At 41.4% G+C, this 26,810-nt stretch overlaps 1 protein-coding gene across 3 annotated transcripts in view; it reads right to left on the bottom strand.

The window, feature by feature from the left end:
* Positions 1-10,810: 10,810 nt before the first annotated feature.
* The window catches only part of AADAT (aminoadipate aminotransferase), a 76,995-nt gene continuing 60,995 nt past the window's right edge, over positions 10,811-26,810 (bottom strand). For all 3 annotated transcript variants that reach the window (XM_075197726.1, XM_075197717.1, XM_075197722.1), the window contains exons 9-14: positions 25,576-25,672; positions 24,300-24,361; positions 14,412-14,476; positions 14,130-14,236; positions 13,105-13,206; positions 10,811-11,745 (exon numbers count right to left, since the gene is read on the bottom strand). In XM_075197726.1, coding sequence (XP_075053827.1) covers positions 11,701-11,745; positions 13,105-13,206; positions 14,130-14,236; positions 14,412-14,476; positions 24,300-24,361; positions 25,576-25,672 — 478 coding nt within the window. In that variant the 3' untranslated portion in view covers positions 10,811-11,700. The remainder of the gene's footprint in view (positions 11,746-13,104; positions 13,207-14,129; positions 14,237-14,411; positions 14,477-24,299; positions 24,362-25,575; positions 25,673-26,810) is intronic.

Here is a 26,810-nt window from a genome sequence, read left to right as displayed (position 1 = left end):
TATGTCCTCTGCATGCTCCCTATTGGATAACCAATTTGGGCTCCAAACTTTAAAAGCCACTTCCCCCTAAACTTCAGTGCCTGTTGATCGTGTTACCTGCCTGGTATCAGACGTGCCGTCTCTACTCCCTGCGTGTTCGATTGGTCTTCAGAGCTTACGTTTCATCTCTCCGCTGTACCGTTGGCTCCAAGAGCTTACGCTCCATCTCTCCACTGTACCGCTGGCCACAAGAGCTCACGCTCCATCTCACTCCGCTGTACTGCTGGTCACAAGAGCTCACGCTCCCTCTCACTCCGTTGTACCGCTGGCTACAAGAGCTTACGCTCCATCTCTCTCTGCTGTGCCGCTGGCTCCAAGAGCTTACGCTCCATCTCTCCGCTGTACCACTGGCTCCAAGAGCTTACGCTCCATCTCTCCACTGTACCACTGGCCACAAGAGCTCACGCTCCATCTCACTCCACTGTACCGCTGGCTACAAGAGCTCACGCTCCATCTCATTCCGCTGGCCACAAGAGCTCACGCTCCATCTCACTCCGCTGCACTGCTTGTCTACAGAGCTTACGCTCCGTTCCTTTGCTGTGCTGATTGTCTACAAGAGTTTACGCTCCACCATTCCGCTGTACCGCCTGTCTACAGCGCTTATGCTCCTCTATTCCATTGTACTAATTGTCTACAGAGCTTGTGCTCCATCTTTTCTGCCGTTACCTGCTAGTGTCATTCTACTCATTCCCCTAAAAGATCTCGCCTGACACTCCTGGTAGGGGCTGCAACCTGCGGGCGGACGCATCTAAGACCAAACCGCCCTTGCGGCAGTCCCTGGTGAACACCGTTCGTAATTAATTAAGGCGGCACTTATATCTTTTATCTGGTGAGTGGATTCACATAGGAAGAAAGGATTGAAATTTTTCCACATATTCATCACATAACTTCAATTTTTGTGACTGTATTACACTATGTTGTGTCTTTGTATTTTTTATGCTACGTCATCATATATTGGAGGAAAATTCTGAATGAAAAGATCTTCACATCTCTAAATTTAAGTATTCTATTCTTTTACCATTTGCATTGTTGTATTAAGAGTGAGGATTGTTATTTTTGCCTATGTGACTACTACCACAGCGCTGAAACATCCCTATTTTGATTTATTTGTATTATTTATTGGGAAGGTTGTGTGATTCCCTTAGGTGTGTTTAGCAGCAGTGGGATATTAGCGCTATCTACCTCTTCTTGACCTATATATTGGGTAGGGGTTTATGTATATGACCATTGTGACACCTACTATACTGTCCATGTTTTGTAAAGTTATTGATAAAGTATATATTATTTTTTTTAAAAAGGCATACCAGACAGTAACCTAGAACGTGATAGTTGGTCAGATGTGCACAATGTAAGAACAGCTGTGAGATTTGCTTTATAACCACTATAAGTTCACCATACCTGGACAATGCCCTGAATTATCTACTGCCAACAGATAGCATTAGTGTACATATTTCATACTTGTCAACTCTCCCTGGATGTCAGGGAGACTTTTTGAAATAGGGGTGATCTCCCTAACTCCTTGAAGAGTCTGGCATTCTCCCCGATGCTGAGCCAGTACAAGACCTGGTTGGCTACGCCATCTGTGGCATGACGACACAGTTCAGAAATTGTGTCCTATGTCCATGTATTGATGCCTATAGAGGTGGCCATTTTCATGGAGACCAAGATTTAATCAAAGACTGACAGGTAAGACAACATGACTTCAGTAATGGAGACAGAAATGAAAAAGACACTTCAGTCTCTAGAGATTTATTAGCTGCTTCTCTTCAATGCAGTTGCCTACTCTCCCGGAATGTCCGGGTGACTCCCGCATTTCTGGGCGGGGCATAATGACGCAAATATTGTGTCATCTCAGCCCCTCCCCCTGCTGTAATTGGCTAAAATTGTGACAATCGTTTAGGGGGTGGGGCCAAAATGATGTGATTCGTTAAGCCCTGCCCCCGCACTCCCACCTTCCCCGGGATCTCCCTGAAGCCAACGAGGGAAGTATGACATATTTCACTGGGGATTTCCTCCCGGTCCGAGTCCATGCTTACAATAAGCTGTCCCATGCAAGGTATTGTAATTAGATCCATGCTGACATGGAGACTTCAGTAATTGCTAAATTACTGATAGATCCAAATTGCATTTTATCAGTAATACAAATAGTGAGACTTACTGTAGTCTCTGACTCCTACAAGAGAACTACCCTGTTTAAAGAATAAAAAAAAAATGTGGGGAAAAAAAAGTAAAAAAAACACACAAAGATAAAACATATCCCTGTGTTTGTCCCTATAACTCCTTTAGACCTTAATTAAAAGTAGGCATATTGGCTATCCCTCTACTTGGAAGAACTACTATTGTAGATCAGGATACATTTCTGGGCTCTGAATATGTAAAACTTGCCATAGGAACAATTACGGGAAAGTATTTTTATTGTGACTATTGCTAGGTTTAATCTAGCTAATGGACGTAAAACAAACACTTATCAATTTCAATGTTAACAAAAGAATAAGCAACATTAAAGTTGCACAGGGAAAATGAGAAAATAAAAAGCAATTCCCAGAGAGTGACACTGCACAAAATCCCAAAAATATACCACCTCGGGCCTTAAAAGGCTTAAGATATAAATGAAGCTCCAACAAAGAATATTACAAGAGAGGAAAAAAGAAAAGTTGTCATTAATTATGGTGGTGGGATAAAAGAAATAGTAGGCAGAACTTAATATTATTACTTTTACTGGCAAGTGCATTCTTATAATCGCAAGCCATTTTCTGCAGATACACTAAAGAAATGGTATGGTGTGTGCATAATAAACAAGTAGGAACATTTACAGCAAAAAAATTACAGTGCACAGCTGCATTTTTAAATAACCATTGATGTGTTTTATTACAAACTATTGACCATCATTTAATACACATGATTATACAAGTACAAACAAGGTGCATATTTTACATGGGCAATACTGATGTTGTTAATACTGTTAGAAACCACAATATGACTATAACCTTACATACTGTAAATGGAAAGTATGTAGTGCTTAAAAATATAACATGAAATAAAATAGTAAATAATGTAGTGTTCTGAAACACAATATGTAATATTTTATATTGACCTTTGCATACATCCCACAGCAAAATGTTCAAGACTAATCAGAAGGTGGCACTTTTTAACAGTTACTTCTGTAAAATATGTCATAAAAATGTCATCAAAAGATAGAATGACTAGAGATGCTCAGGCTCGGGTCCACCAGAACCGAACAAACCCGAACCTAGCAGATCACAGTACCGAGCCGAGCCAGCTCGGTATTTTTGCGCACCCTCGGAATTGAAAACGAGGCAAAACGTCATCGTTATGTTGAAAATTTTAGATTCTATAAGTACCGCCCTCCAGGGCGATCCAGCGCCATTTCACAGAGGGACACAGATGGGTTAGCACAGTTCATGGCAGTCTCTAGAGCAGATGGGCAGCGTCATAGGTAGAAAAGAAAGAGGAGGGGTAGCAGTGTTCTTCAAAGTCTCCAGTGACATTCAGGAGAGCTCCATTGCTAATTGTCATTGCTGAAATACAAATAATAAGGCTGGCAATCTTGGTGTAAATCTGCAGTCACATTATACTGTGTTATATAGGTAACACACAAAGAGGAGAGCTCCATTGCTAATTGTCATTGCTGAAATACAAATAATAGACCTGGCAATCTTGGTGTAAATCTGCAGTCACATTGTACTGTATTATATAGGTAACACACAAAGAGGAGAGCTCCATTGCTAATTGTCATTGCTGAAATACGAATAATAGGGCTGGCAGTCTTGGTCTAAATCTACAGTTACATTTTACTGTGCCATAGCTCACTCAGAAACAGGAGAGGTGGCAGGGTTCAGTGCTGAAACAGAAATTGTAATAGGGCTGTCAGTGTTCTTAAAAGTCTCCAGTGACATTCTACTGTGCCATAGCTCATACAGAAACAGGAGGGGTGGCATTGTTCTTGTCACTCTCCAGTCTCAGTCATGATACTAATCCCTCTACCTCATGTGCTAAAGCCTATGGTTTTAAGTAAGGGAAACAAAAATGTAAATAAAAAGCTTGTACCTTTTTAAAGAAAAATAACACCTCTCTAATAAAAGTGAAAGTTTACTGGAGAAAAACATAAAATTGCCAACATGTCATTCTACCCCAAATATTAACAAAGCATGCCAGCATCAGCTAGCTCCCTTCTCTCAGTTAGATCTCAGCACATGCAATCTACACTGTCATCATATTCACCCTCATTAGTGTGTACAATATCCTCAAACAATACTAATTCATCCCCGTTGGAATCCACCATCACAGAAGTCTGTGTACTTTGATGTAATTGCTGGTAATGGCCTGTCTCGTGGAATATGTAGTTCATTTTACGGAAGAGCTGTGACGATTTATGGGCAATTCTTTTAGACCAGTCCAAATGTCAAAATGTTGTGCAGACTCATCTGCATCACCACTGGGTGTCTTGGGAAAGCTAAGTTTATTCCTAGCAGTAATTTCCAGAGAAACTGAAGGAGGAGACGTCATTCTGTCATGTACCAATTGAGCTTGTCAGCTTGCTGACCAGGAGCTCATTGCATCTCTTGAGATCTGGGTTGGTTGGAAATAAAGAGAAGACATAGCTCTTAAACCTAGGATCAAGCAAAGTTGCCAAACTGTAATGATCCGATTTCAAGATGTTGATAAGTCTTGGATCCTGGCGAAGCGAATAAAGTACTTAATCATAATTAGCGGAATTGGTTTGTTTCATTTCCTCCTTCAATTTCTCGTGCTGCTTTTCAAAAAGTCTAATTAGGGGAATCACTTGACTCAAGCTAACAGTATCTGCACTCTCTTCGCAAGTGACTACTTCGAGGGGTTTCAGCACCTTGCACAACATGGAAAGTATTCTCCACTGTGCCGGACTAAAGTACATCCCCCCTAAATTCTATTCTTGCAGCTGCTGCATTCTCCTACATGCTGTTGCAGAATCCCAAAAATTACCCTAAATATTTCAGGACACAGACAGCATCCCCTGCATGTCATTGTCATTTTTTAAAAAGTTCTGTACCACCAAGTTGATTGTGTGAGCAAAACAGGGAATGTGATGGAATTCCCCCCACTGTAATGCTCTAACAATATTGGTGGCGTTATCAGAAATCACATATCCTCGGGAGAATTCAGGCAGGATAAGCCATGTTGCAATGACATCCCTTAATTTTTCAAACAGGTTGTCAGTGGTATTACCTCTGAACTGCGCCTTGTCTCGTCTCTGATAACGACCTCTCACTCTCGCCTTCAAGACTTCTCCCATGCTGCTCCCCACTTATGGAATTTCATACCACGCTCAAATCAGACTTTCCCACAGCCTTCAAATCTTTAGCTGCTCTTTAAAAAACGCATCTCTTTTTTAGAGGTGAATTTATCCTCAATAACATTATTCACACTAATGCACCCTCACAACTATCCCAATCTCCACTCTGAGCCACATTCGCGCCTCTTGTTTCAGCTGTGCCCTCTTCCCTTTAGAATGTAAGTTCTCTAATGAGCAGGGTCCTCCATTCATTTTGTCTGCCTTGTCTGTTTTTGTTTTACGTATGTCCTGTTTTATGTATGTCCTTGTCTTCCCTACTGTACGGCACTGTGGAGCCTTACAAATCTACAATAATAATAATAATATGCCTCTTTGTGAAGCAGATGATACACAGAGTTGCCTACCTCTGAAAAATATGACGTTCTTGGGTACATGCTGCTGCTGTCCCTGCTGATGAAGGCGAATCACTATTTCAGTGGGCGGTCACAATCATATAATCTTTAATTTGTCCAGTTCCGCTTGTCCACATATCTGTGGTTAAGTGTACAGTGGGTAGAATGGCATTTTGTAGCCCAATTACTCCATTTTTACGAACCTTCTGGTAGAGGTGAGGAATAGCTTTTCTAGTAAAATGGTGTTGTGTTCAAATTTGGTAATGGGGACAGAAGATCTCCAGTAAATGTCTAAAACTAGCTGCATTAATAGTGGGTATTTGACGCTGATCTAATACTAGCATAGTCTATATGGCGTCTGTGATCCGCTTCGCGACTGGGTGACAGCTTTCATACTTCCCCTTGCAAAGGATTGTTTAACAGTCAATTGTTGTAAACTACTAGTAGTCTTCTTCTTGGTCCACTTCTGGGTTGAAGATCCACCCCCAGCAGCAGGAGCAACAGCAGTGGGCCTAACACTCAAGGATTCCTCTGAGGAGTCCTGGATAGGAGAGGAGTCATCTCGCCTTAGAAACTTGGATGCAGGACTAACTCCGATCACTTGTGAGGATATTGATGATGATGGTGCTGGGGGTGTAGCTTGCAGGTGCTGGGATCTAGCTGAGAGAAGGGAGGTAGCTGATGCTGGACTGCTTGTTGTTATTTTTTAGCATAAGTTTCTTATTTTCACAAGTGCTTTCCATAATCTCGCTTCAAATGGCGTAACATGGATGAGGTTCCTATATGGTCAAGGTCCCTACCTCTACTGACTATGGCTTTACAATGCTACAATTGGCTAGACAACTGTTGTCAGGATTTGTGTAAAAATAATTACACACATAAGAGTTGAATTTTTTGGTCTTATGTCCAATCATGACATTAGCCTTCTTATTCCTGGCAAGAACTGCTTCCACTGGTGCATGACTTGCCACAGTAGAGTTCATTAACAGCCCTGTTTGCTTAGGTGCCTTAAGCCCATTGTTAGCTTGTTTTGTGGGGGTCCAAACAAACCAAGCACTTCAGCCAGAAAAGTGGCACTGCTTGTCGCTGGAGTGCTTTGTTAAATTGTACATGTCCTTTTCAATATCTTACAAAAGGGTGGGTGGGAGGGCCCAAGGACAATTTCATCTTGTACCACTTTTTTTTCTGCGACTGCTGTGTGGCTATGTTTCCTAGATGTGCTATGAACTGCCGTGTGTTTGAGTCATTGCTCTGTTACTTAGCATCCAGCCAGTTCGCTGCAGTCTTTGTTTGAAACTATGAAAATAATATTGTGACCTGTGAGGTGGTCAAAATAGAATGCAAATGACCTGAAATTAGTGTTATTTAAGTTAATAATAATGTAGGGGGGAAAAAAAACAAAACTATGTGATTTAAGCAAAAAAATAGGGATTTTAGAAAAGAAAAATAAAAAAAAAAAAATAAAAAAAAAAAAAAAAAAATCGGGATACAAAATCAAAACACAAAGTTAATCCAGATCCAAAACCAAAGACAGAACACGGGGGTCAGTGAACATCTCTACTTCATTTTTTCTTCTTCCTTAGAAATTTTAGAGACAAAGGGGTCTAGACATGCATTAATAATATGCAGTACCAGCAAATATGCATCGCTGCCAATCACAATGATGCATATTTAAGTACTGCTGCAAAAAATAGGCATCCAATACCAAAACACAAAGTTAATCCAGATCCAGAACCAAAACCAGAACACGGGGGTCAGTGAACATATCTAATTTTAAGTATCAGGATGCAATATGTTTCCCCAAACATGGATTTAGATAGAATGCAAAATTAACAATATTTACACTCTGTTATATTCTAACTTGCTGCTTACATTATTTAAACAGGATCTGAGATACAGTCACCCAGGCAGAAGGCAGCGACCCCCTGTTGTGTCTACAGGCTAAACAGACGTATTGGTCACTTCACATGAATAGGTCTAATTAACGTGAATCCACCTGTCTCCAGGCAGTCACAGAATACACATTTCCTCCCCTGGCATATGCCTCACAAATAAATACATTTTCTATACACACAAGGCTATTGCATTACAAATGAATAAATGAAAATAAATACATTTATACTCCCAGCGCCGGTTATTAACCAGCACCACAGTGCCCATACATTAAATATTTACATTTAAATTAATAAATATACCCTTTAATACATCCCTTACTGCTGAGGTTTAACCCATTTGATGCTCTCCCAGCCAGTCACTGAATGTCAAAAATACCCAGAAAAAACTCTCACACACAAACAGCCTTTTTAAAATATAGATTTCACAAAATGACCCTTCCAAAATAGACAAGTACTGAAAAATAAAAAATATTACAATATAATAATATATAGTCTTTTTTTTTAGGGTGTGCAACTGCTGCTGTCACAAGCTGTGTAGTTCTTATGGCCTCACCTGCCAGTAACTGTGCTGCTACGTTGGGAGGCGCCGGAGTCTAGACACGCCTCAGGTCTTCACCAGGGATCCCCGCAAGGAGATTTGGGTTTAGCTGCTGAGACGTGCAGGTCGCGGCCCTCCCAGGTAGCTACCAGTGTGGTGCGGTGAGCAATCGAAGTCGTGTTATCCAAGGTCAAAACCAAGCGGGCAAAATAAGGTACCGAAGGATGAGGCAAAGGAATTGTCAGGAAGCCAGAGGTCAAACCAGGAAACCAGGATAGGTCCAAGGTAGAACCCGAAGAGGGTAGTCAGGCAAGCTGGGTGAAATCCGAAATAGACAGGTAAGCAAGGTGTGGCAAATAATGTGGCCTAAGAACTACAAACTAGATACTCTGGCACCCTAGTGGTGTCAGAGTCTAGTTTATATACATGCTGCCCCTTACTCATTGGAGGACGTGGGTTCGGCGGTCAGCTGACCTGACCACCGACCGGAAATGCGCCCGAACTTCCTGTTATGGCCAGAAGTAGCGTCCCGTTGCTAAGGGGACAGCCAGGACGAAGAGAAGGCGTTCGTCCCCGGCGAGTGTGCAGGGACGGCGCCTGTCATGCTGTATCTCACACGCAAACACCCAGTTTTTTTCAAAATTATTTCAGTTGCCCCACACAAAAGATTACTTTCACTAGAAAAACTTTCAATTTTAAAAGAAATAAATCTGTTTGCTTTTACTGTCAGACAATTAGCAGCAGAATCCAAAAAACACTCAAATAATATACTAGTTAGTCCAGAATGATATCTATATAACTCTGTATATACCATGACTACGAAAACGACGACACCAGTTTCTCCGACATGATGCTGTTAAAGGGGTAATGCAAGGAGGCGCCGGCTGTTAAACGTAAAAGCCATGTTAAAAAACATTGTACAGGCAGCGCCTACTTGCATTACTTCCTTAACAGCACGAATAATATCGGACTTAAAACTAACATCATTTTCTGCTGCGGCATCTTCATTCCTTGTGATTGTTGCAGGTGTGTTTTTCAAACATTTGGCCATACCAGTGTGTCGTGAATGACAGGTTAGCACTTATGTCGGGGAATTTGGTGTCAGCGTTTTCGTAGTCACGGTAATGACTACCACCGATATACTGTCTAGTGCTATTATATATATGCAATGCATTAATGACCACCAGCAGCCACTAGTCCATGTAAAGTGTGTTTAATATTGAAATTAAAAGCAGTTGTTCAGAAAACTATTTTAGCTAACTATTCTGTACAGAACTGCTTTACAATAATGTCAGGATTCTACTGCTTTACTATGTCCCTGGTTCAGCCTTAACATTATTTTATCAGCAGAGCACCGCAGCTAACCCCCTCCTTACACGCTGTCTGTTCTAAAATTGTACTTGAGAGAATGGGCGTAATATATAGACAAAAGATAGCGATCTAATTTTGCAAAAAAAAAACGAAACACAGAAATTACATTTTGCTTTGTTTTGAGATCAGATTTTGGCGGAAGCAACCGAATTACAACTCTGTTTCAGTTGGATCCCCAACCTTGGATTTCAAGAAATCTGAACCGCTCATCTCTAGTTGTGGCAACACCCTCTCAGATGCATATACACCGAGAAATAAATGACCACGGAGAACATTTAGCAAGAGAAAAAAACGCAAAGTAAAATACATGATAATCATACATAATAGTTTACATCTATAAAATGACTAAAGTATAAACAATTAAATTTTCATTTATGAAGCATGAAAGTAAAATATATATCTACTTTTAGTGACATTTTATAGCAGCATTGTTAATACAAGAACTGGAACGGAGTATTTTCTGTCCCCTCGATACAATTTTTATAAAATATTCAAAATTCTCACCAAATATCACTGATAATACCCTTGTATTTAAGCCCAAGGTTTGTGAACAGAATATTTTGATTCTCTACAACACTGCAAGTTTGTCACCGAGACTGAGGCTTCTGCACCACAGCTGACTAATGCAAGACAAGGTCAACCCTTCTAAATAGATTAGCAGGAAAGGGATGAGACATATGCGATGCTGGGTGGGTTTACTTAAGTATAAACACTTAAGTCGTCATCTATATACTAGGTTTACTAGCTCTTTAAAAATATCATTTTATTGACATATCCTCTAGAATAGTGGTACTTAAACTTTATATTAAGCTAGGACTTCAAGTGTCAATGTTTCATTGCCATTGTGTGTATCAAATGTGACATTCAGGGGACCCCCAAAACAGCTTTTAGGTCCCCACTTGGAGCCCAAATCCACAGGTTGAGCACAAGAGCTCTACACTACAGCAGTAATGAGTAACTTTTGTCAGTTCAGTTGTTACTGATCTACGTCTCCTGCCAGCTGTCTACACTGGTGAATACAAAAGGATGCAGGCATATTTTAAATATGGTTCATGTATTGTATATGAAACAATAAACATATTGTATAGAATAGTACATAGTAGCATATATTTAGAAATAAGTACTATGCTAAAATAAATATAAATATTTGCAGTACTTGGAAAGAAGTTCAGCTTTGAGCTGTGAGCGGACTGATATAATGTAAGAGTCATGGAGAGAGAATAAACACATAGACATATGACAGATTACTGGCTGTAATGATACTGCACTACATACTATGGACAACGAGAAAAATCTATTTTATTTATGGTTTGTTGTGTTTACAGAATGTAAGTCTGCATACCTGGACTAACTTCTATGCATATAATCACTGTCATAGCTAGATACATGTTAAAGACAACATCATTCAACTAATGCTGTTAACAGTCTGAACAAGGAACAAATAAAACAAGTGTTTCACATTAATTTATATGAAAAACTGTATATTACAGAGCTGAATAACATTCAGGAAATATGTGTTTCATCCCTCTGCAGCAGGTTGCAAGGTAAGGAGAGAGATGCTTCTCTAACAGAGTATGGATTCATACATAGGCGCTATGGCCAGTGATGTCACAGCAGCTACAATCACTGCTTTTTTTTTTTTTACCTCTTTCAGTTCCCATTGGGCATTGTCCTAAAGATGGGGATGTCTTTAGCTGACTGCAATGGATACCTTTCAATCTGACCTTATACTGCACATATGCTTTTGCATATACTTCAGTCTGTTCTGTGTGTCTACGTAAGGCAAGAACCATTTAGGCAGAGTATACTTACACCCAGATACAAATTGAAACACATTTTTAGATACGCTTGGATTTGAATACGGTCCTTTTGCGCTGTTTTTTAAACCGCAATTGTGTTCAAGCCCAAAATGGTTAAATACGAAAGAGTACATATAAAGGGGTAGAGAAACAGTCTTTAGTTCTGCGGTTTTATTTCAATTGAGACTAGGTAGTGATGGCTTACATCGTTTCAAAAGTGGTTCAAGCTCAGACAAAACTGGTGCCAGCGGCTTAGTAAATTAGGTCTTCCATAATTGTTCATTTGCCAGACACAAATGATTCTAGGCCATATTTTATTTGTGTTATACCCTGAGAACTGGTGACATCTTGTAGAAAATATAGGATAGTTTGTTCATTTTCTTTCTTCAATGATAAGTGATGCCAGTCTCTGTAATCCCTAGAGTGCCCAAAATAAGGAGAATATTTAGTACAATTGGAATTAAACAGATTTTAAAATAATTCTATTTAACATAACATCTAACAGACTGTATGTTATAATACATTCATTGTTTTATCACATTAAATAATAGACCCTCAAAAGTGGTTCTTAAATTAATTTATAGATTTTTTTAATAAAACCGTTAGGCAAAACTCCTCCTACCTATATCCCAACTTCACTACCTGATAATAAATATGAATAATGTTTAGTAATAAAAGGTTATGGTTTGGATCAGTCTGTTCATAGGCTGGACAAAGGGAATAACTAAGACAAAGGCTAGGTATACACTGGAGAATTTTCCGATCGATGTGTTATCTAGAACGATTGCACCTACGACTGAAGGTCCGATCAGTCAAGACTCAGGCACACACTAAACACGTTTTAAACGATTTTTGGAAGACCAACCGTCCAGCCAGCGACTTTTGACAGACATATTGTTGTCTTAAAAGATTTTGCATTTGTACACACTGATACGACAAATGGGGTCCCTGCAGCGATACGACGAAGAAATATAAACATATGCAAAGCACATCTTTAGTATTTCACATCTATTTGCCTTTCTTCTAGACTGGATGGACAAAGGTGTATAATTGTGGAAGTAGATATTTGTTATAGACACATATGTACAGTACACAGCTACTATTGCTTCTCTGTTGAAAGCACATAATTGCCATTTGACTGAGGAGCGGACACTGCACCATGTGGGAGAGGTAAAGACATCAGAAATTGACATACACATGCCCAGAAAGGAGTCGCAGTTTGAGGAACTAACAGCAGTTGGCCGTGGTATCGGTCGTGAATTCATACACACTACGTGAGTGAAGGTGATTGGAACGAAATTATTAAACAGTACGACCAACCAAATTAGCTGTCGATCGGCACTTTGTAACAACTGTTGTTCATCGTATCGTATAAGTATACACACTAACGCGATATCTGACAGAACGGTCATATGTCGGCTGATTGGCCCGATGGCTGGCTGAAAAACCTCCAGTGTGTACCTAGCCTTACACTCATCAGTGTGTGCAGGATTGGGCAGGGGCAGGCATTAGAGCATTACCACAAGAATATATGCAACAGATAAATTTGCATGTGGCCACATAAAATACAAAAGAGAAATCACGAAAAGGTGCAAGACCTCATTTGCCATCCTCATTAGCTAATGGATGTGGCACGGCTTTGCAGTGACTGTAGACTCGTCAGTATATTTAGTTGCTACTATTTCCCCACAGTCCCTGCCTAAAGTATAGATAAATAAATATTAGGTGGACGAGCATTCCTTTGTCACTAAAATACCTAAGATCACATCGCATATACCTGGTCCATCTGCTCTGGAGTAGACAAGGAGAAAGAGGCTCTCACATAACAACTGGCCTCAGTACTTTGAATGGTAAAAGCTGAGCCAGGGACTAGAAGAACCTGTAGGTACATGAAGAGAAATCAGACTGTTACTGCATCATTGCTTTGATGCTTTCCTTAATTTATATTACATTTAAATTATATTCAGTCTTCATTCTATCTTTGCCTAATTGCTCTCATTTTTAGTGAAGTAGGCATGAAATTACATTTTCTGAATCTTTATTAAATAACCACAGCATACATACAATATTTTGTTGCTTTCCCCATGCAACTGTACAGTGTATTAGATTATAAATAAATAGAGAAGATGGGGAGAAAATTAGTGATGTAAATAGTTCCAGCAATCTGGACGTTCAGCCTACAATCCAGGTGGCAGGATCACCATCAAATCTGCCCAAACTGTGGTTGAACAAACTGGACAAGATCCAGCCAATTGGCAGCCTAGTGATAAGGATCATTAGCAGGCATCTAGGTCAGTTTGGGGCTTCACACATGGCGGCAAAATTGAGCAAACGTCCCCATTTCTGCTGCAATTTTGCCGTGTGTGTGACCTGTATAAGTTGGAGATCCCATTAATCAGTTTGATAAGAATGTCAGTAAAATCCAACACTTCCCTTTGTGAAGCTCACAGCCCAGGATAAATGAATGGTTGTGTCTTGCCTGTAGGTTGTCATTTAAAATTTTTACATGTTTTATTTTTGTGGGATGTTAATTTTTTTCTTTTTACTTAGTTTCCTATTCACTGATAATATGCCTGTCCTTTGACATTCAACCTAACTGTAAAAATAAATAAATGTTAGTTGACTATGACACTTCTACATATAACCAGGGTATTTCATTTAACTATTCCGCTTTATATCTTAAAAACTCCCCCCATACCCACCCCAATTATATTTTCTGTTTTTTACCCAAATAAACCAATAACCCTCAAAGACAGCATTGATTTACAACCGGTAAAACGTCTTCAAACACTGAATCTTTACCTCATTGCTTATTGCTTTTAACATGATCATTTGATGTGTATCTTGCACTCCTTTTATCTTGATCCACAGGAACATTCCACCTGTAGGACTGTACCACTCAGCCAAACCTTCCCATTAAATGAAACAAGAAAATACAATGATGTAATTTACTAAGTACAAAACATCTGTTGCATAGTTGCAAACTCATTATTATGAGCTAGGTTTCCTTAGTTTATAAACTTTGACCTTAAATTTAGAAGCTCTTTAATAAAGATAATATGTTTTGGTGACCAATCCACTAACCTGTTAGCCACTTATCTGCAGAAGCAAGCATGGCATCTCGCTGTGTTCTATAGAACCTAATTACACTGAAAGCCACAAAAAAGTAGTGTAAGTATGATCAAATGTTTAATATATTCACATTATTTGTTGGATTAGTACATATTATTCAATAAAATCAATACATAAAGGATAATTCCACCTTGTAATACCTATATGTGGCTAATATACTAAAATGACAAAACAGTCCAAGCCTGTAATGCAAAAACTTTAGAAATAAAATGAAAATGTCTTTCTGAATAATACAGATGTACATTTTTATAAGGTAAAGGGTTGTACCTCAAAACGTTTGACCGTATGCGCTACTCAGCAATAAAAGTGTCTCACTGAAATATTGGAAGTAGAAGCATCTGTCTGTTAGGACTCTGATACTAATTTGTATCTGGCCTGCAGTACCTCTATGCTACCAGAGGTGCTGCTGTTTTGCCATTGGACATTTCCACCTCACCTGCAGGAGTTAACCTCCTTCCCTGATCATCATGTGTACCTGTTCCACTGCCTTATATACCCCCCTCCCCAAACATTGATCTTTGCAGTTCATCAATTGTTTGCTGTTTCTGGTTCCTGTAATTACTCCTGTGTAATTGTGCCTGTTGATATTCTGACTTCTGCCTGCTTCAACATTTTCGTAAGACCCAAAGACCCCGGCTTCGTTTGACTTTGCTTCTGCTTACTCCCTGTTATCATCGTGGATCTTCCGGCTTCTGACCCCTGGGGCTTGCCTGACCATCCTTTGTCTGATCTCCGGAGGCTCATTTGGTGCCTCCTGTTATCTGGCTAAACTTGGTAACCTGTATCTGCACTTATCCATTTGTGCCTGATATCCAGTGCCTCATGCCTCCTGACTATCCTGGTATTCTATCTTCTTGTACTTGTACCTCATCTGTATACCCATAGATTGCAAGCAGGGCTGTCTTACCTCTTTGTCTTTATTACCCAGTATTGTATATTACTGTGTTTGTCCCCAGCTGTAAAGCGCTACAAAATTTGCTGTTGCTATATAAATAAATGTTGATGATGATGATAATAATGATACCTGTACACTAGTCTCTGCTAAACCTGGTAACCTGCATCTGCACCTCCACATTTGTGCCTGACATCCAGTGCCTCGTGACTCTTGACTATCCTGGTATTCAGTTTCATTGTGCCTGCATCCCATCTGTTACACCTGGCAATCCTGGTATACAGCCTCTCCAGCTCTGAAGCTATACCTAGTATATCCTGTTCTCTGTATCTGCATTTACCATTGGCCTCACCTATTTAATATCTGTGAAATCCTTGTTATAATAAAGACACTTTGTTTTTACTACCAATACTTTCTGTTGTATCCATACTGGGAATCGTAACACTGTCATGCATGATTGACAGTAGGATCACGGCTACCCAAATGCTCTCTCAGCAACATTACTTGAATAATTGTGTCCTAATGTGGATTTTATTAAAATACTTAAACAACTGCCCTACTCATAGGCAGAGGGGGGGGGGGGGGGGGGGTTACAGGTATCTAAGGAAAGGTTCTAAATGAGACACCCTGAATATAAATTTGTACCACTAGCTTAGTGACTCGCCTACAGGAGATGCCTTGATGCTTGCAGGTGAGCTTAACCCCAATAAAGCTATAGTGTGCACCAAATTCTCCTTTATGTATATGCTGACACATAGTGATTTATATATATATATATATATATATATATATATATATGTTTCTGTGTGCCGGACAACATTTTTTTTTTAGTTGTACTTGCACATTGGTCTTATTTGTCCTTGGCTGCCGTCTCAAATGATTTTATTCACTTGTACACATTTCATTAATTAAAAGAAGCGCGCCTTTTTCTGTTTCGCTATTTTCAGATCCCTCTACAAGACATACTGAGCAATACATAAAGGAAATCAGTTAGACTGCAATTTCTAGCATTATACAAGCATTTTATTGTGTCTGTCTTTGCAGGACTTTGCAGAGGAGGACAAATATGATGATTGCTCTATACAATGTATTTTTAACTTGTACATTTTACATACACAAAATAGGAGAATAAAAATTGGTGCTTAAAATCTGTTTCAAAATGATGCAACTGCAACTGCCCTGGATCAAGTGGCTCCAGCGACACTACATACTCCGTGTAGACTTCGTTGCCAAACGTGGCACACTAAAGTAACACGAACTCTACAAAAACTTTATCGTAAAGCAGAAAGTCACTGGCATAAATCTTGTACCTCTAATGATTTCATCACATATACGGATATCTATTACTCCTATAGAAATGCTCTGGACACTGCTAAACAAACATACTTCCAATCTCTCATCTATGCTCAGGCTTCTAACCCCAAACGCCTTTTTAACACATTTAAATCTCTTCTGAATCCTTCTGCCCCAAATCCTCCAGTTTCCAGAATCTTGCTTCCTATTTCAAGGACAAAATAGATAAGATCAGACTTGAAATTGTATCATCTCCCTCGACAAGCAATCGCCTCAATTCCTTTGTAGCACTCTTTGACACTCTCTCTTCCTTTGATCCCACAAATGAAGAGGAAGTTTCTACTCTCTTCTTATCGTCCTACTGTTAGGAACCCCTCCAGCCGGTACAGCACAACCCGGAGTCTGCTCCGCCAGTCAGGTGTTCACTGGAGCCCCTAGTGGTGGGGACATACTTGGCTGCAGACTGACAGAGGGTCGTGAAGTGTGTACCGGCTGGGGAGAACCCAGGTAAGCGAAGTGAAGTCCAGGCAAGGGTCAAGGGCCGACAGCAGACAGCAAATCCAATAAACAGGCCGAGGTCAAGAGTCACGAGCAAACAGGAAGGTCGGTAAACACGCCAGAGGTCGGGGTCACAAGAAACACAGGCAGGGTCCATATCCAGGCAAGGGGTCACACACGGGCAATTCAACAGAATATCCAAAGGACAGGAGCTAGGAGCAGAGCAGGTCAGCAGACTGGTAACAGAAGCTATAACCGGCAGTGAGGCTGAGGGCACAGGAAGCGAGCCGCGGCGGTATCCACAGCCGCCGCGGCTCGTGACAGTACCCCCCCCTTGAGGAGGGGTCAAGGAACCCCAGCACCAAGGTTTCTTCGGAAATTTCTTGAAGAACTCCTTCAGCTGTTTAGGGGCATGGAGTTGTCTTTGCGGAACCCAAGACCGCTCTTCCAAACCTCGATTTTTCCATTGCACTAGGAAGTGCACCTGACCCTGTACCTTTTTAGAATCAAGAATGCTTTGAACAACAAATTTTCTAGGTCTGTTCCGACTCTGTCCATATGGACTTGGGTAAAGTACAGGTTTGAGCAGGGAACAATGGAGCGTGTTGGGGATTCTCAACGACCCAGGAATTTTTAACCTAAATGCAACAGAATTAACCTGCTTGATGATGAGAAACGGACCGATGAACTTAGGGCCCAACTTCCTGCAAGGCTGTCTGAGCCTAATATTGTGTTTAGACAGCCACACTTTCTGGCCCACTTTGAGGGAGCAGGTGGTACGGTGGCGGTCCGAAATTTTTTCCAGATAACTTTGAGATCCCTGGCAGTGGAGCGAATCTCCGAAACACCAGCGGACTTGAGCGAGTACAAGGAATTAGACCTTGTGTGAAAACCAAAATTGCAGTAAAATGGAGAGGTTTTGGTAGATGAGTGACATGAATTATTATAAGCAAATGGAGACGGAAAATATGTTGGATAAATAAGACGGCCAAATCTCGAGCGGTAGGAAGTCTGGTTAGCGGTATGAAGTGTGACATTTTACTGAACCGGTCTACCACGACCCAAATGGTATTGTGTCCTGCAGAAGGTGGCAGATCGACTATAAAGTTCATGGACAAGTGTGTCCAAGGTTTTGCAGGAATGGCCTACTGGACGAGCCCTGGGGATTTTATTCCTGGCACAAACCTTGCACGAGAGGACATGACTTTTGACGTCAGCAGACAATGATGGCCACCAGACAGTACGGGAAAGGATTTCTAGCGTCTTCTGAATTCCAGGATGTCCAGCAGTCCTACTATTATGCGCCTCTGCAAGAACCGCCTTCCTTAAATGGACTGGAACAAATAGACACCGCTCCGGAGTAATATCAGGGGCTAATCTTTGAAATCTCCGAAGTGTGATACTCAGGTCTTGGGTTAACCCAGCATGGATTATGGAAGACGGAATAATAGGCTCTGGGATTGTAACTGGAACGTGGTGTGCCAAGAAGCTTCTGGACAGAGCATCTGCCCGGACATTTTTGGAACCTGGTCGGTAGGTGATCACGAAATTGAAACGGGTAAAGAACGACGACCAACGGGCCTGTCTGGGATTTAGGCGTTTGGTCGATTGAATATATTGTAAGTTCTTGTGGTCTGTAATAAACGGAGATCTGATGTGAAGCACCCTCCAGCCAATGCCGCCACTCCTCGAAGACCCATTTAATTGCCAATAGTTCCCTATTACCGACATCGTAGTTGGCTTCTGCTGAAGAGAACTTACGGGAGAAATAGGCACATGGGTGTAGACGATGAGTATGAAGGTCCTTCTGTGATAGGATAGCACCGGCACCGACGTCAGAGGCGTCGACCTCAAGAACAAATGCTTTAGTTGGATCCGGATGTCTAAGGACCTGAGCGGACACAAAGGCTTTTTTCAAACTTTCAAATGAGGCTACTGCTTGTGGCGACCAATTAGTTGGAGCCATTCCTTTGCGAGTCAGGGCGACAATGGAAGCCACAATGTCAGCAAAGCCACGAATTAACCTTCTATAGTAGATGGCGAAGCCCAGGAACCTCTGCACCGCCTTAAGATTGTTTGGTTGCACCCAATCCAAGATAGCTTGAACCTTAGTTGGATCCATGGAGAATCCCTCAGAAGAGATTACGTAACCCAGAAAGAATACCTTCTGCACCTCAAACTCACACTTTTCTAGTTTGGCGTAAAGGTGGTGTTCTCGTAATTTCTGTAGAACCTGTTTGACGTGACCCTGATGTACGGATAAGGATTTAGAATAGATGAGGATATCATCTAAATAGACGACCACGAAACAATCAAGGAACTCCCGAAGAACTTCATTAATCAGGTCCTGGAATACTGCAGGTGCGTTGCTAAGACCAAACGGCATGACCAGATACTCGTAGTGGGCAGAGTGCGTATTGAATGCCGTCTTCCATTCATCTCCTTCTTTGATACGGATGAGGTTATATGCTCCACGAAGATCGATTTTGGTGAAGACTGTAGCACCTCTTAATTGATCGAATAATACGGAGATGAGAGGAAGGGGATAGGTGTTCTTGACTATAATGAGATTCAGTCCTTGGTAGTCAACACAGGGTCTTAGTCCTCCATCTTTTTTGGATACAAAGAAGCATTCCGCTCCTACTGGAGATTTAGATGGCCTGATGAAGCCTTTCTCCAGGTTTAAATCAATGTATTCCTGCATGGATTTGGTCTCTGGACCAGAGAGGGAGTACAAGCGTCCCTTGGGTAACTTGGAACCAGGAATAAGCTCGATGGCACAGTCGAAGTCACATTGCGGTGGTAAGGTGTTAGCAGCCTTTTTGGAGAAGACATCCCAGAACTCATGATATTGTAAGGGAAGTTGCTCCGGAATAGACTGAATCACACGCAGAGGCAGAGTCAAGCAAGACTGTGTACAATAAGAGCTCCACTGGACAATTTCTCCTTTCGCCCAATCCATGACAGGGTTATGACGGGAAAGCCAAGGGTGGCCCAAGATCAAGGGAACCGACGGACAGTCGATAAGGAAGAAGGTTATGGACTCTGAATGGAGAGCTCCAATGTTCAAATGTAGTAGCGGGGTCTCCCAGGTAATCTTGCCACTAGACAATGGACTCCCATCTAAGCCACATACAGTAATGGCAGATTTGAGCTTTACAATCGGAATTCCAGCAGAGCGGGCAAACCCGATGTCGAGGAAGTTGCCTGCAGCTCCACTGTCAATGAAGGCCGACAGGGTCACAGAACCGGCACCGAAAGTGAGTTGTGCAGGAATCAATACAGCATTCTTTGGGGAAATAATTTGCAGACTTAGGTGAACTTTTCCCTCATTCCCTAGGCATGCTCTTTTCCCGGTTTATTAGGGCAGGAGCGGGAGAAGTGGCCCTTAGTACCACAATAGAGACATAGGCCTTGTGACCGTCTTCTGTCTCTTTCCTCAGGGGAGAGGCGATATGCTCCTAACTGCATAGGCTCCTCTCCATCCGTGGAAACAGGAATCAAAGCAGACGGAAAGAAAGATGCCTCCTTCTCAGACTTTCTCTCCTTAATTCTCCTGTCAATTTTAATGGCGAGCTGCATAAGATTCCCCAATGAGGTAGGAGAAGGGTATTGAATCTTTGATCTGTTCCGAAAGACCTAAGCGAAACTTGCTGCGTAACGCTGCATCATTCCATCCACTGTCAGGCGACCATCTACGGAATTCAGCGCAGTACTCTTCGGCCGATCGCCGGCCTTGTTTTAAGGCTCGTAGATGAGCCTCAGCGGAGGCCACTCGATCCGGGTCATCGTATAGCAGACCTAATGCATCAAAGAAGGCTTCTACCGAGTGCATGGCAGGACTTGTCTGTGGCAGAGAGAAGGCCCAGGACTGGGGGTCACCCTGAAGGAGGGATATGATAATCCCGATTCTCTGTTGTTCTGAACCAGAAGACCAGGGTCTCAACCGAAAGTAGAGCTTGCAGCTCTCCTTGAAATTCCGGAACAAGGATCTATTTCCGGAGAACCGGTCCGGCAGATTCATCTTAGGTTCACAAGTGGGAGCTGAAGCTTGTGCAGTCCTTGCGGCCTCTTCCTGGGCAGACAAACGCTGGGACAATTTGATACAGGGTGTCAACATTGCCAGCCAGGACTTGAGATGGAGGGGCTTTGGTTTCGCTTTCATCCCTACCAATGTTTGTCTCTGGAATTTCTGTTATGGCCGGTTATAATGTTAGGGACCCCTCCAGCCGGTACAGCACAACCCGGAGTCTGCTCCGCCAGTCAGGTGTTCACTGGAGCCCCTAGTGTTGGAGACAGACTTGGCCGCAGACTGACAAAGGGTCGTGAAGTGTGTACCGGCTGGGGAGAACCCAGGTAAGCGAAGTGAAGTCCAGGCAAGGGTCAAGGGCCGGCAGCAGACAGCAAATCCAATAAACAGGCTGAGGTCAAGGGTCACGAGCAAACAGGAAGGTCGGTAAACACGCCAGAGGTCGGGGTCACAAGAAACACAGGCAGGGTCCAAATCCAGGCAAGGGGTCATACACGGGCAATTCAACAGAATATCCAAAGGACAGGCGCTAGGAGCAGAGCAGATCAGCAGACTGGTAACAGAAGCTATGACCGGCAGTGAGGCTGCAGACCTCACTGCCTTAAATACACAGATGGCCCAATCAGGGCTTGTATGCACTCCTGCAGGCTAATTGCCTGTACAAAGCAGGACCAATCAGGGCTTGTCCCTGAAACACACAGTTGCAGGCTAATGCCTGTAAATTCAGCCCCAGGCTGGATTAAATAAAGATGATTATAAACAATGTGCGTGCGCGCCCGGCTTTCTATGTTGCCGGGACGCCGCGCTGAAGAAGCGTCCAACCGTTGCCTTGGCAACGGTCGGGCGCTGGGCGGAAGTGACGTCCCGGTCGTCAAGGTGATGGCCGGGACGCCAGAGGGCACAGGAAGCGAGCCGCGGCGGCTGTGGATACCGCCGTGGCTCATGACACCTACTCTACCTCCTGTCCTCTTGATCCCATTCCCTCACAAATTAGTAGGTCCCCGTCTCCTGTGCTCATTCCCCCTGTAACTAAAATCTGTAATCTATCTCTTCCTACTGGTATTTTTCCATCACTATTCAAGTATGCAGTGATTACTCCCATTATAAAAAAACAAAATTCTAACCTTAACTCTCTCGCAAATTACCGCTGCATCTCTCAGCTCCCATGCCCCTCCAAGCTTCTCGAGAGGATTGCCTACACTCACCTCACGCACTTTCTTACAGTAAACAACCTATTGGATCCTCTTCAGTCAGGCTTTCGCTCTCAACACTCCACAGAGACTGCGCTGACCAAGGTTGTCAATGATTTGATTACAGCAAAAAGTAAAATCATTACGCTCTTCTAATTCTCCTGGATCTCTCTGCTGCATTTGACACTGTTGACCACTCTCTCCTCATACAAACGCTACAATCCCTAGGTCTTGAAGGCACTGTCCTATCCTGGTTCTCATCCTACCTATCTAATTGCTCTTTCAGTGGTAATTTCTCTGGATTCACCTCTGCTCCGCTTCCTCTATCAGTTGGAGTACCACAAGGCTCAGTCCTAGGTCCTCTGCCATTCTCTATCTACACCACTTCTCTTGGAAAACTAATAAGCTCCTTTGGATTTCAGTATCATCACTATGCGGATGATACACTAATCTATCTATCCTCTCCTGATCTTTCACTATCTGTGTTGTCTCGCGTTACGGACTGTCTTTCTGCCATTTCATCTTGGATGTCTTCTCGACAACTTAAACTCAATCTTTCAAAAACTGAATTAATAATATTCCCACCCAAAAACAGAAGCTTCCTGCCTGACATTTCTATTTCTGTTGATAACATGACCATAAATCCCACCACGCAAGCTCGTTGCCTAGGTGTAATCCTTGACTCACAACTATCGTTTATTCCCCACATCAACTCTATATCTAAATCATGTTACATACATCTAAAGAACATTTCTAGAATATGCACATATCTCACACAAGACACCGCAAAAACCTTAATTCATGCACTCATCATCTCCCGCATCGACTATTGCAATTCCCTCCTTACTGGTCTTCCCAAAGTCAGACTTGAACTCCTACAATCAATTTTGCACGCAGCGGCTAGATTGATTTTCCGTGCAAATCATTCTTCCTCTGCTGAGCCACTCTGTCAGTCTCTACATTGGTTATATATATAAAATTATTCTACTAATATACAAGGCCCTCAACAAAATTGCACCGACATTCATCTCCTCACTCGTTTCAAAATATCTCCCAACTCGACACCTCCGTTCTGCACAAGATCTGCGTCTCTTCCACTCTCATCACATCCTGCCATTTTCGGTTACAGGACATTTTCAGGCTACACCCACTTTGTGGAATTCCCTCCCACGCACAGTAAGACTTTCCTCTAGTCTTCAAACCTTCAAGCGTTCTCTGAAAACCCACCTCTTCAGACAAGCTTATGATATTCCTCAACCACCATCTTAATCTTCCTAGGTTACCCTATTACCACCCTCTACACAGCTAACACAAGACAACAACCCTCTGACCAACATTGCCACACACAGCCCATTCAATACTTTTACTTTTGCATTCTAGCTGGTCCATTGTGCAATATGATGTAGCACATGCCCTTGTGTTTCAAACTTCCATTGTTCTATAGATTGACAGCTTGCGAGCAGGGTTATCTTACCTCTCTGACTGTGTATTACCCAGTATTGTCTTATTAATGTTTTTTCCCAATTGTAAAGCGCTACGGAATTTGCTGGCGCTATATAAATAAATGATGATGATGATGGAGTACTGTACCAGGCAACGAGGGAAAGTCATTACAGAGATCCTAATGGTGTCTGTCTGTGTCTTCTAAACTAAATCCTCCAGGTAGGGCTTCCCTTCAGAACCTTATGGTCAGAATATTTAAAATATATATAGCTAAAGAAGGTGGAATTATCCTTTAAAAATATTCTCTTATTCATGTATCTGTAATTAAATGTAATCTTACATTCATGCGAATACAGCCTGTCAATCCGCTAGGAACTAATGACACTAATGACGCACAAAGTGAATAATCCTTTAGGCACTGATGTAGTATATAGCGATTAGATCAATTTTATACACTATAAATGTTAAATACACAAAGTACATAATTCCCATACCTATCAATATGTTCCAGGAAGCCTTCTAAACCCCACTTTTGAAGCAGTTGTAATGTCATAACCTGTAATTAAAATGCTTTTATTACTGTTTTCAGCATATGCTGTAGGTTTGTTCACACTTTTTAACATGGGGAAACTACTATCACTGTGTGATGCATCATTCAACCATTATCAACATACACTGTAAAATGTGTTTTTTTTAGTTCTATAAGCTGCAGTTTCTGTTTACAATTGCTATCTAAGGAGAGATCTAGCCATTGGCCAAATGCTTATTATAGACATTAGCGCAAAAGCGCCATCTGTAGGCTGAAAGAAGTAACAGAGTTGAAAAAAAAAAAAATCATACTTAAGAGTAGAAATACAATAAATATTCTAAACAGATTCATAAATTAATATTTATTGGGAAACATACAAAAAGTCAAATACATAGGTTTTATTTTAAACAACATGACATACATTTTCTATGAAGTTATATATTTTAACAAGTACCAGTCTGAGCAGTATATATATCAATATTTTGGTTATCATGCTAAACCGAATTGAACAGAAATAGAGAATACACCAAATTATATGGTAACTGGATAGGAGTCTTAACCTCAGCTATATACTGTGTAACAAAAGGAGGCATTTAGCTGGCAATATGCAGAGAAAGCAGGGAATTAGAGTAAAACATTGGCACAGTTATGTACCTAGGTGGAGATTAAACCAGGTAAAAACATATGTGTAGTTTAAAATTGGTTTACTTACATGATTTAAAAGCTGCTTCCTCTCAGCAAACAGACAGGGTGGGTCTGATAGTCTAAACAGAGCCAGGGATGGGCATTTCCTTTTAAAGAGAAGGTGGGTGTGTCACCTGCCCATCAAGCTAGGCCTGTGGGAGGAGTGTCAGGTATAAAACCCTGCTTGTTTCATTGTTCAGGGAGATCAACGCTGGGCTAGCTGGCTGATCTGGGCAGAGAGCTGGACTATGTATAGTAAGCGTTGAGGGTCTCCATAATTGCTGTGCAAGTATACGGTGTCAAAACATTGTTACCATCCTGACAATAAAGAACCATAAAAAGGAAGAAGTTGTACGCGTGTGCTTCTGCAGTAGCGGGCTCTTGTCACAACTGTTAAACTGAATAGTGAATTTGGTGCAACATATTGCACATCGCTTTGTTTAACTGTGTAGGAAAGACAATACATCTCCGCTATCATGGGGACTTGCTTAGTATCCTGTCTGATTGAAAAAATGTTTGTAAGAACAATTTTGTACATTGTTATTCTATGCAATTACCTGAGTGAAGGTACTTGTATGTAATGTTGACACCTGCATGTGTAGTATTATTCTGTCTATAAGTGGTTTAGGGCCTGTTAAAAAGCCAATCCTTAGTCTGGGAAAGAAATAAGAAACATGATTACTTTTTATTTTTCAGAAACAAACAATAGAACTAAGCATGTGATATTTGGTTAGAACACACGCACAACACACAGAGAAAGAGTGTTCGTTAAATAATATACTAAACTAATGTGACGAGGGGCCTAAGAATGGTACTTTCTTACTTCCAAGTACCCCCTAAATGTTTGTGCTATGTTGTGCTTGAAGCTACTTCTATTGGTGCAGTAGCTTGCATAACATCCATCGCGGTTTTATTGGTATTGGTGTGTTAGTCGGCCACATTTTGCTTGCATACAAATGTTGTGACAATTGAATACAGGCCACCAGCACAGCATGAAGATAACTGGAGATCTGGTTTGTGGCTAAGTAATAGTTTTGACCACTCAATAGCTAAGCAGAGGACATGGCTAAGATGGAGAACACACTACACTAATGTATTCTAAAAACCAACAGCTGAAACATAGTTAAATCAATGCAAACTTAAAACCCACTGCCACCATCAACTTTTATGCGACTAATGTTATTTGTTCTAAGAAGTACTTGACATATTACAATTAGAAACACTAACATTTTTATAAGGGTATTCTTTGCTGAAAATTAAGCATATTAACTGCATTACTGAGGTGCCATACAGTAAGGAAATACAGCATAGGACACAGATGTAGAGGACCAATAGGCAAAGTACAAGCTAACCAAAGGCAAAGATACATGGCATTTAAGAAACATAATTACAAGACTCAATCATAACAATGCACATTACACTTAATAGGTAAGGTATATAAAGAAGATTGAAGAGGCATGATAGGATACACATGTGGACAAAGTGGAAGCAGATAAGAACACAAGAGCAGAGAGTGCTTAGTGTGTTTCACAGATATCCCACTTGGTTGTGCTGCTGTTTTTCGTAAGCAAGGAAAACGAATACACAACAACTAGATAGTGAGGAGGCTGAAGGTGACACTACACAATAAAAATATGTTTATTTTTTAACTTCATGGTGTTGTTCTCATAAACACAGGCACCATAACTCATATGAAATCTGTACAGTGTTATTCTGTATAGTTAGTGCTATTTCCATTATAAATCTACAGTATTTGTGCAGCCTAGGCTATGTACTAAAATAGAAGTAGCTC

Source organism: Mixophyes fleayi, chromosome 1 (assembly GCF_038048845.1).
Source record: "Mixophyes fleayi isolate aMixFle1 chromosome 1, aMixFle1.hap1, whole genome shotgun sequence".
Classification (NCBI taxonomy): Eukaryota; Metazoa; Chordata; class Amphibia; order Anura; family Limnodynastidae; genus Mixophyes; species Mixophyes fleayi.
Note: the sequence above shows the minus strand (reverse complement) of the source record. Positions and strands in the feature narration are given on the sequence as shown.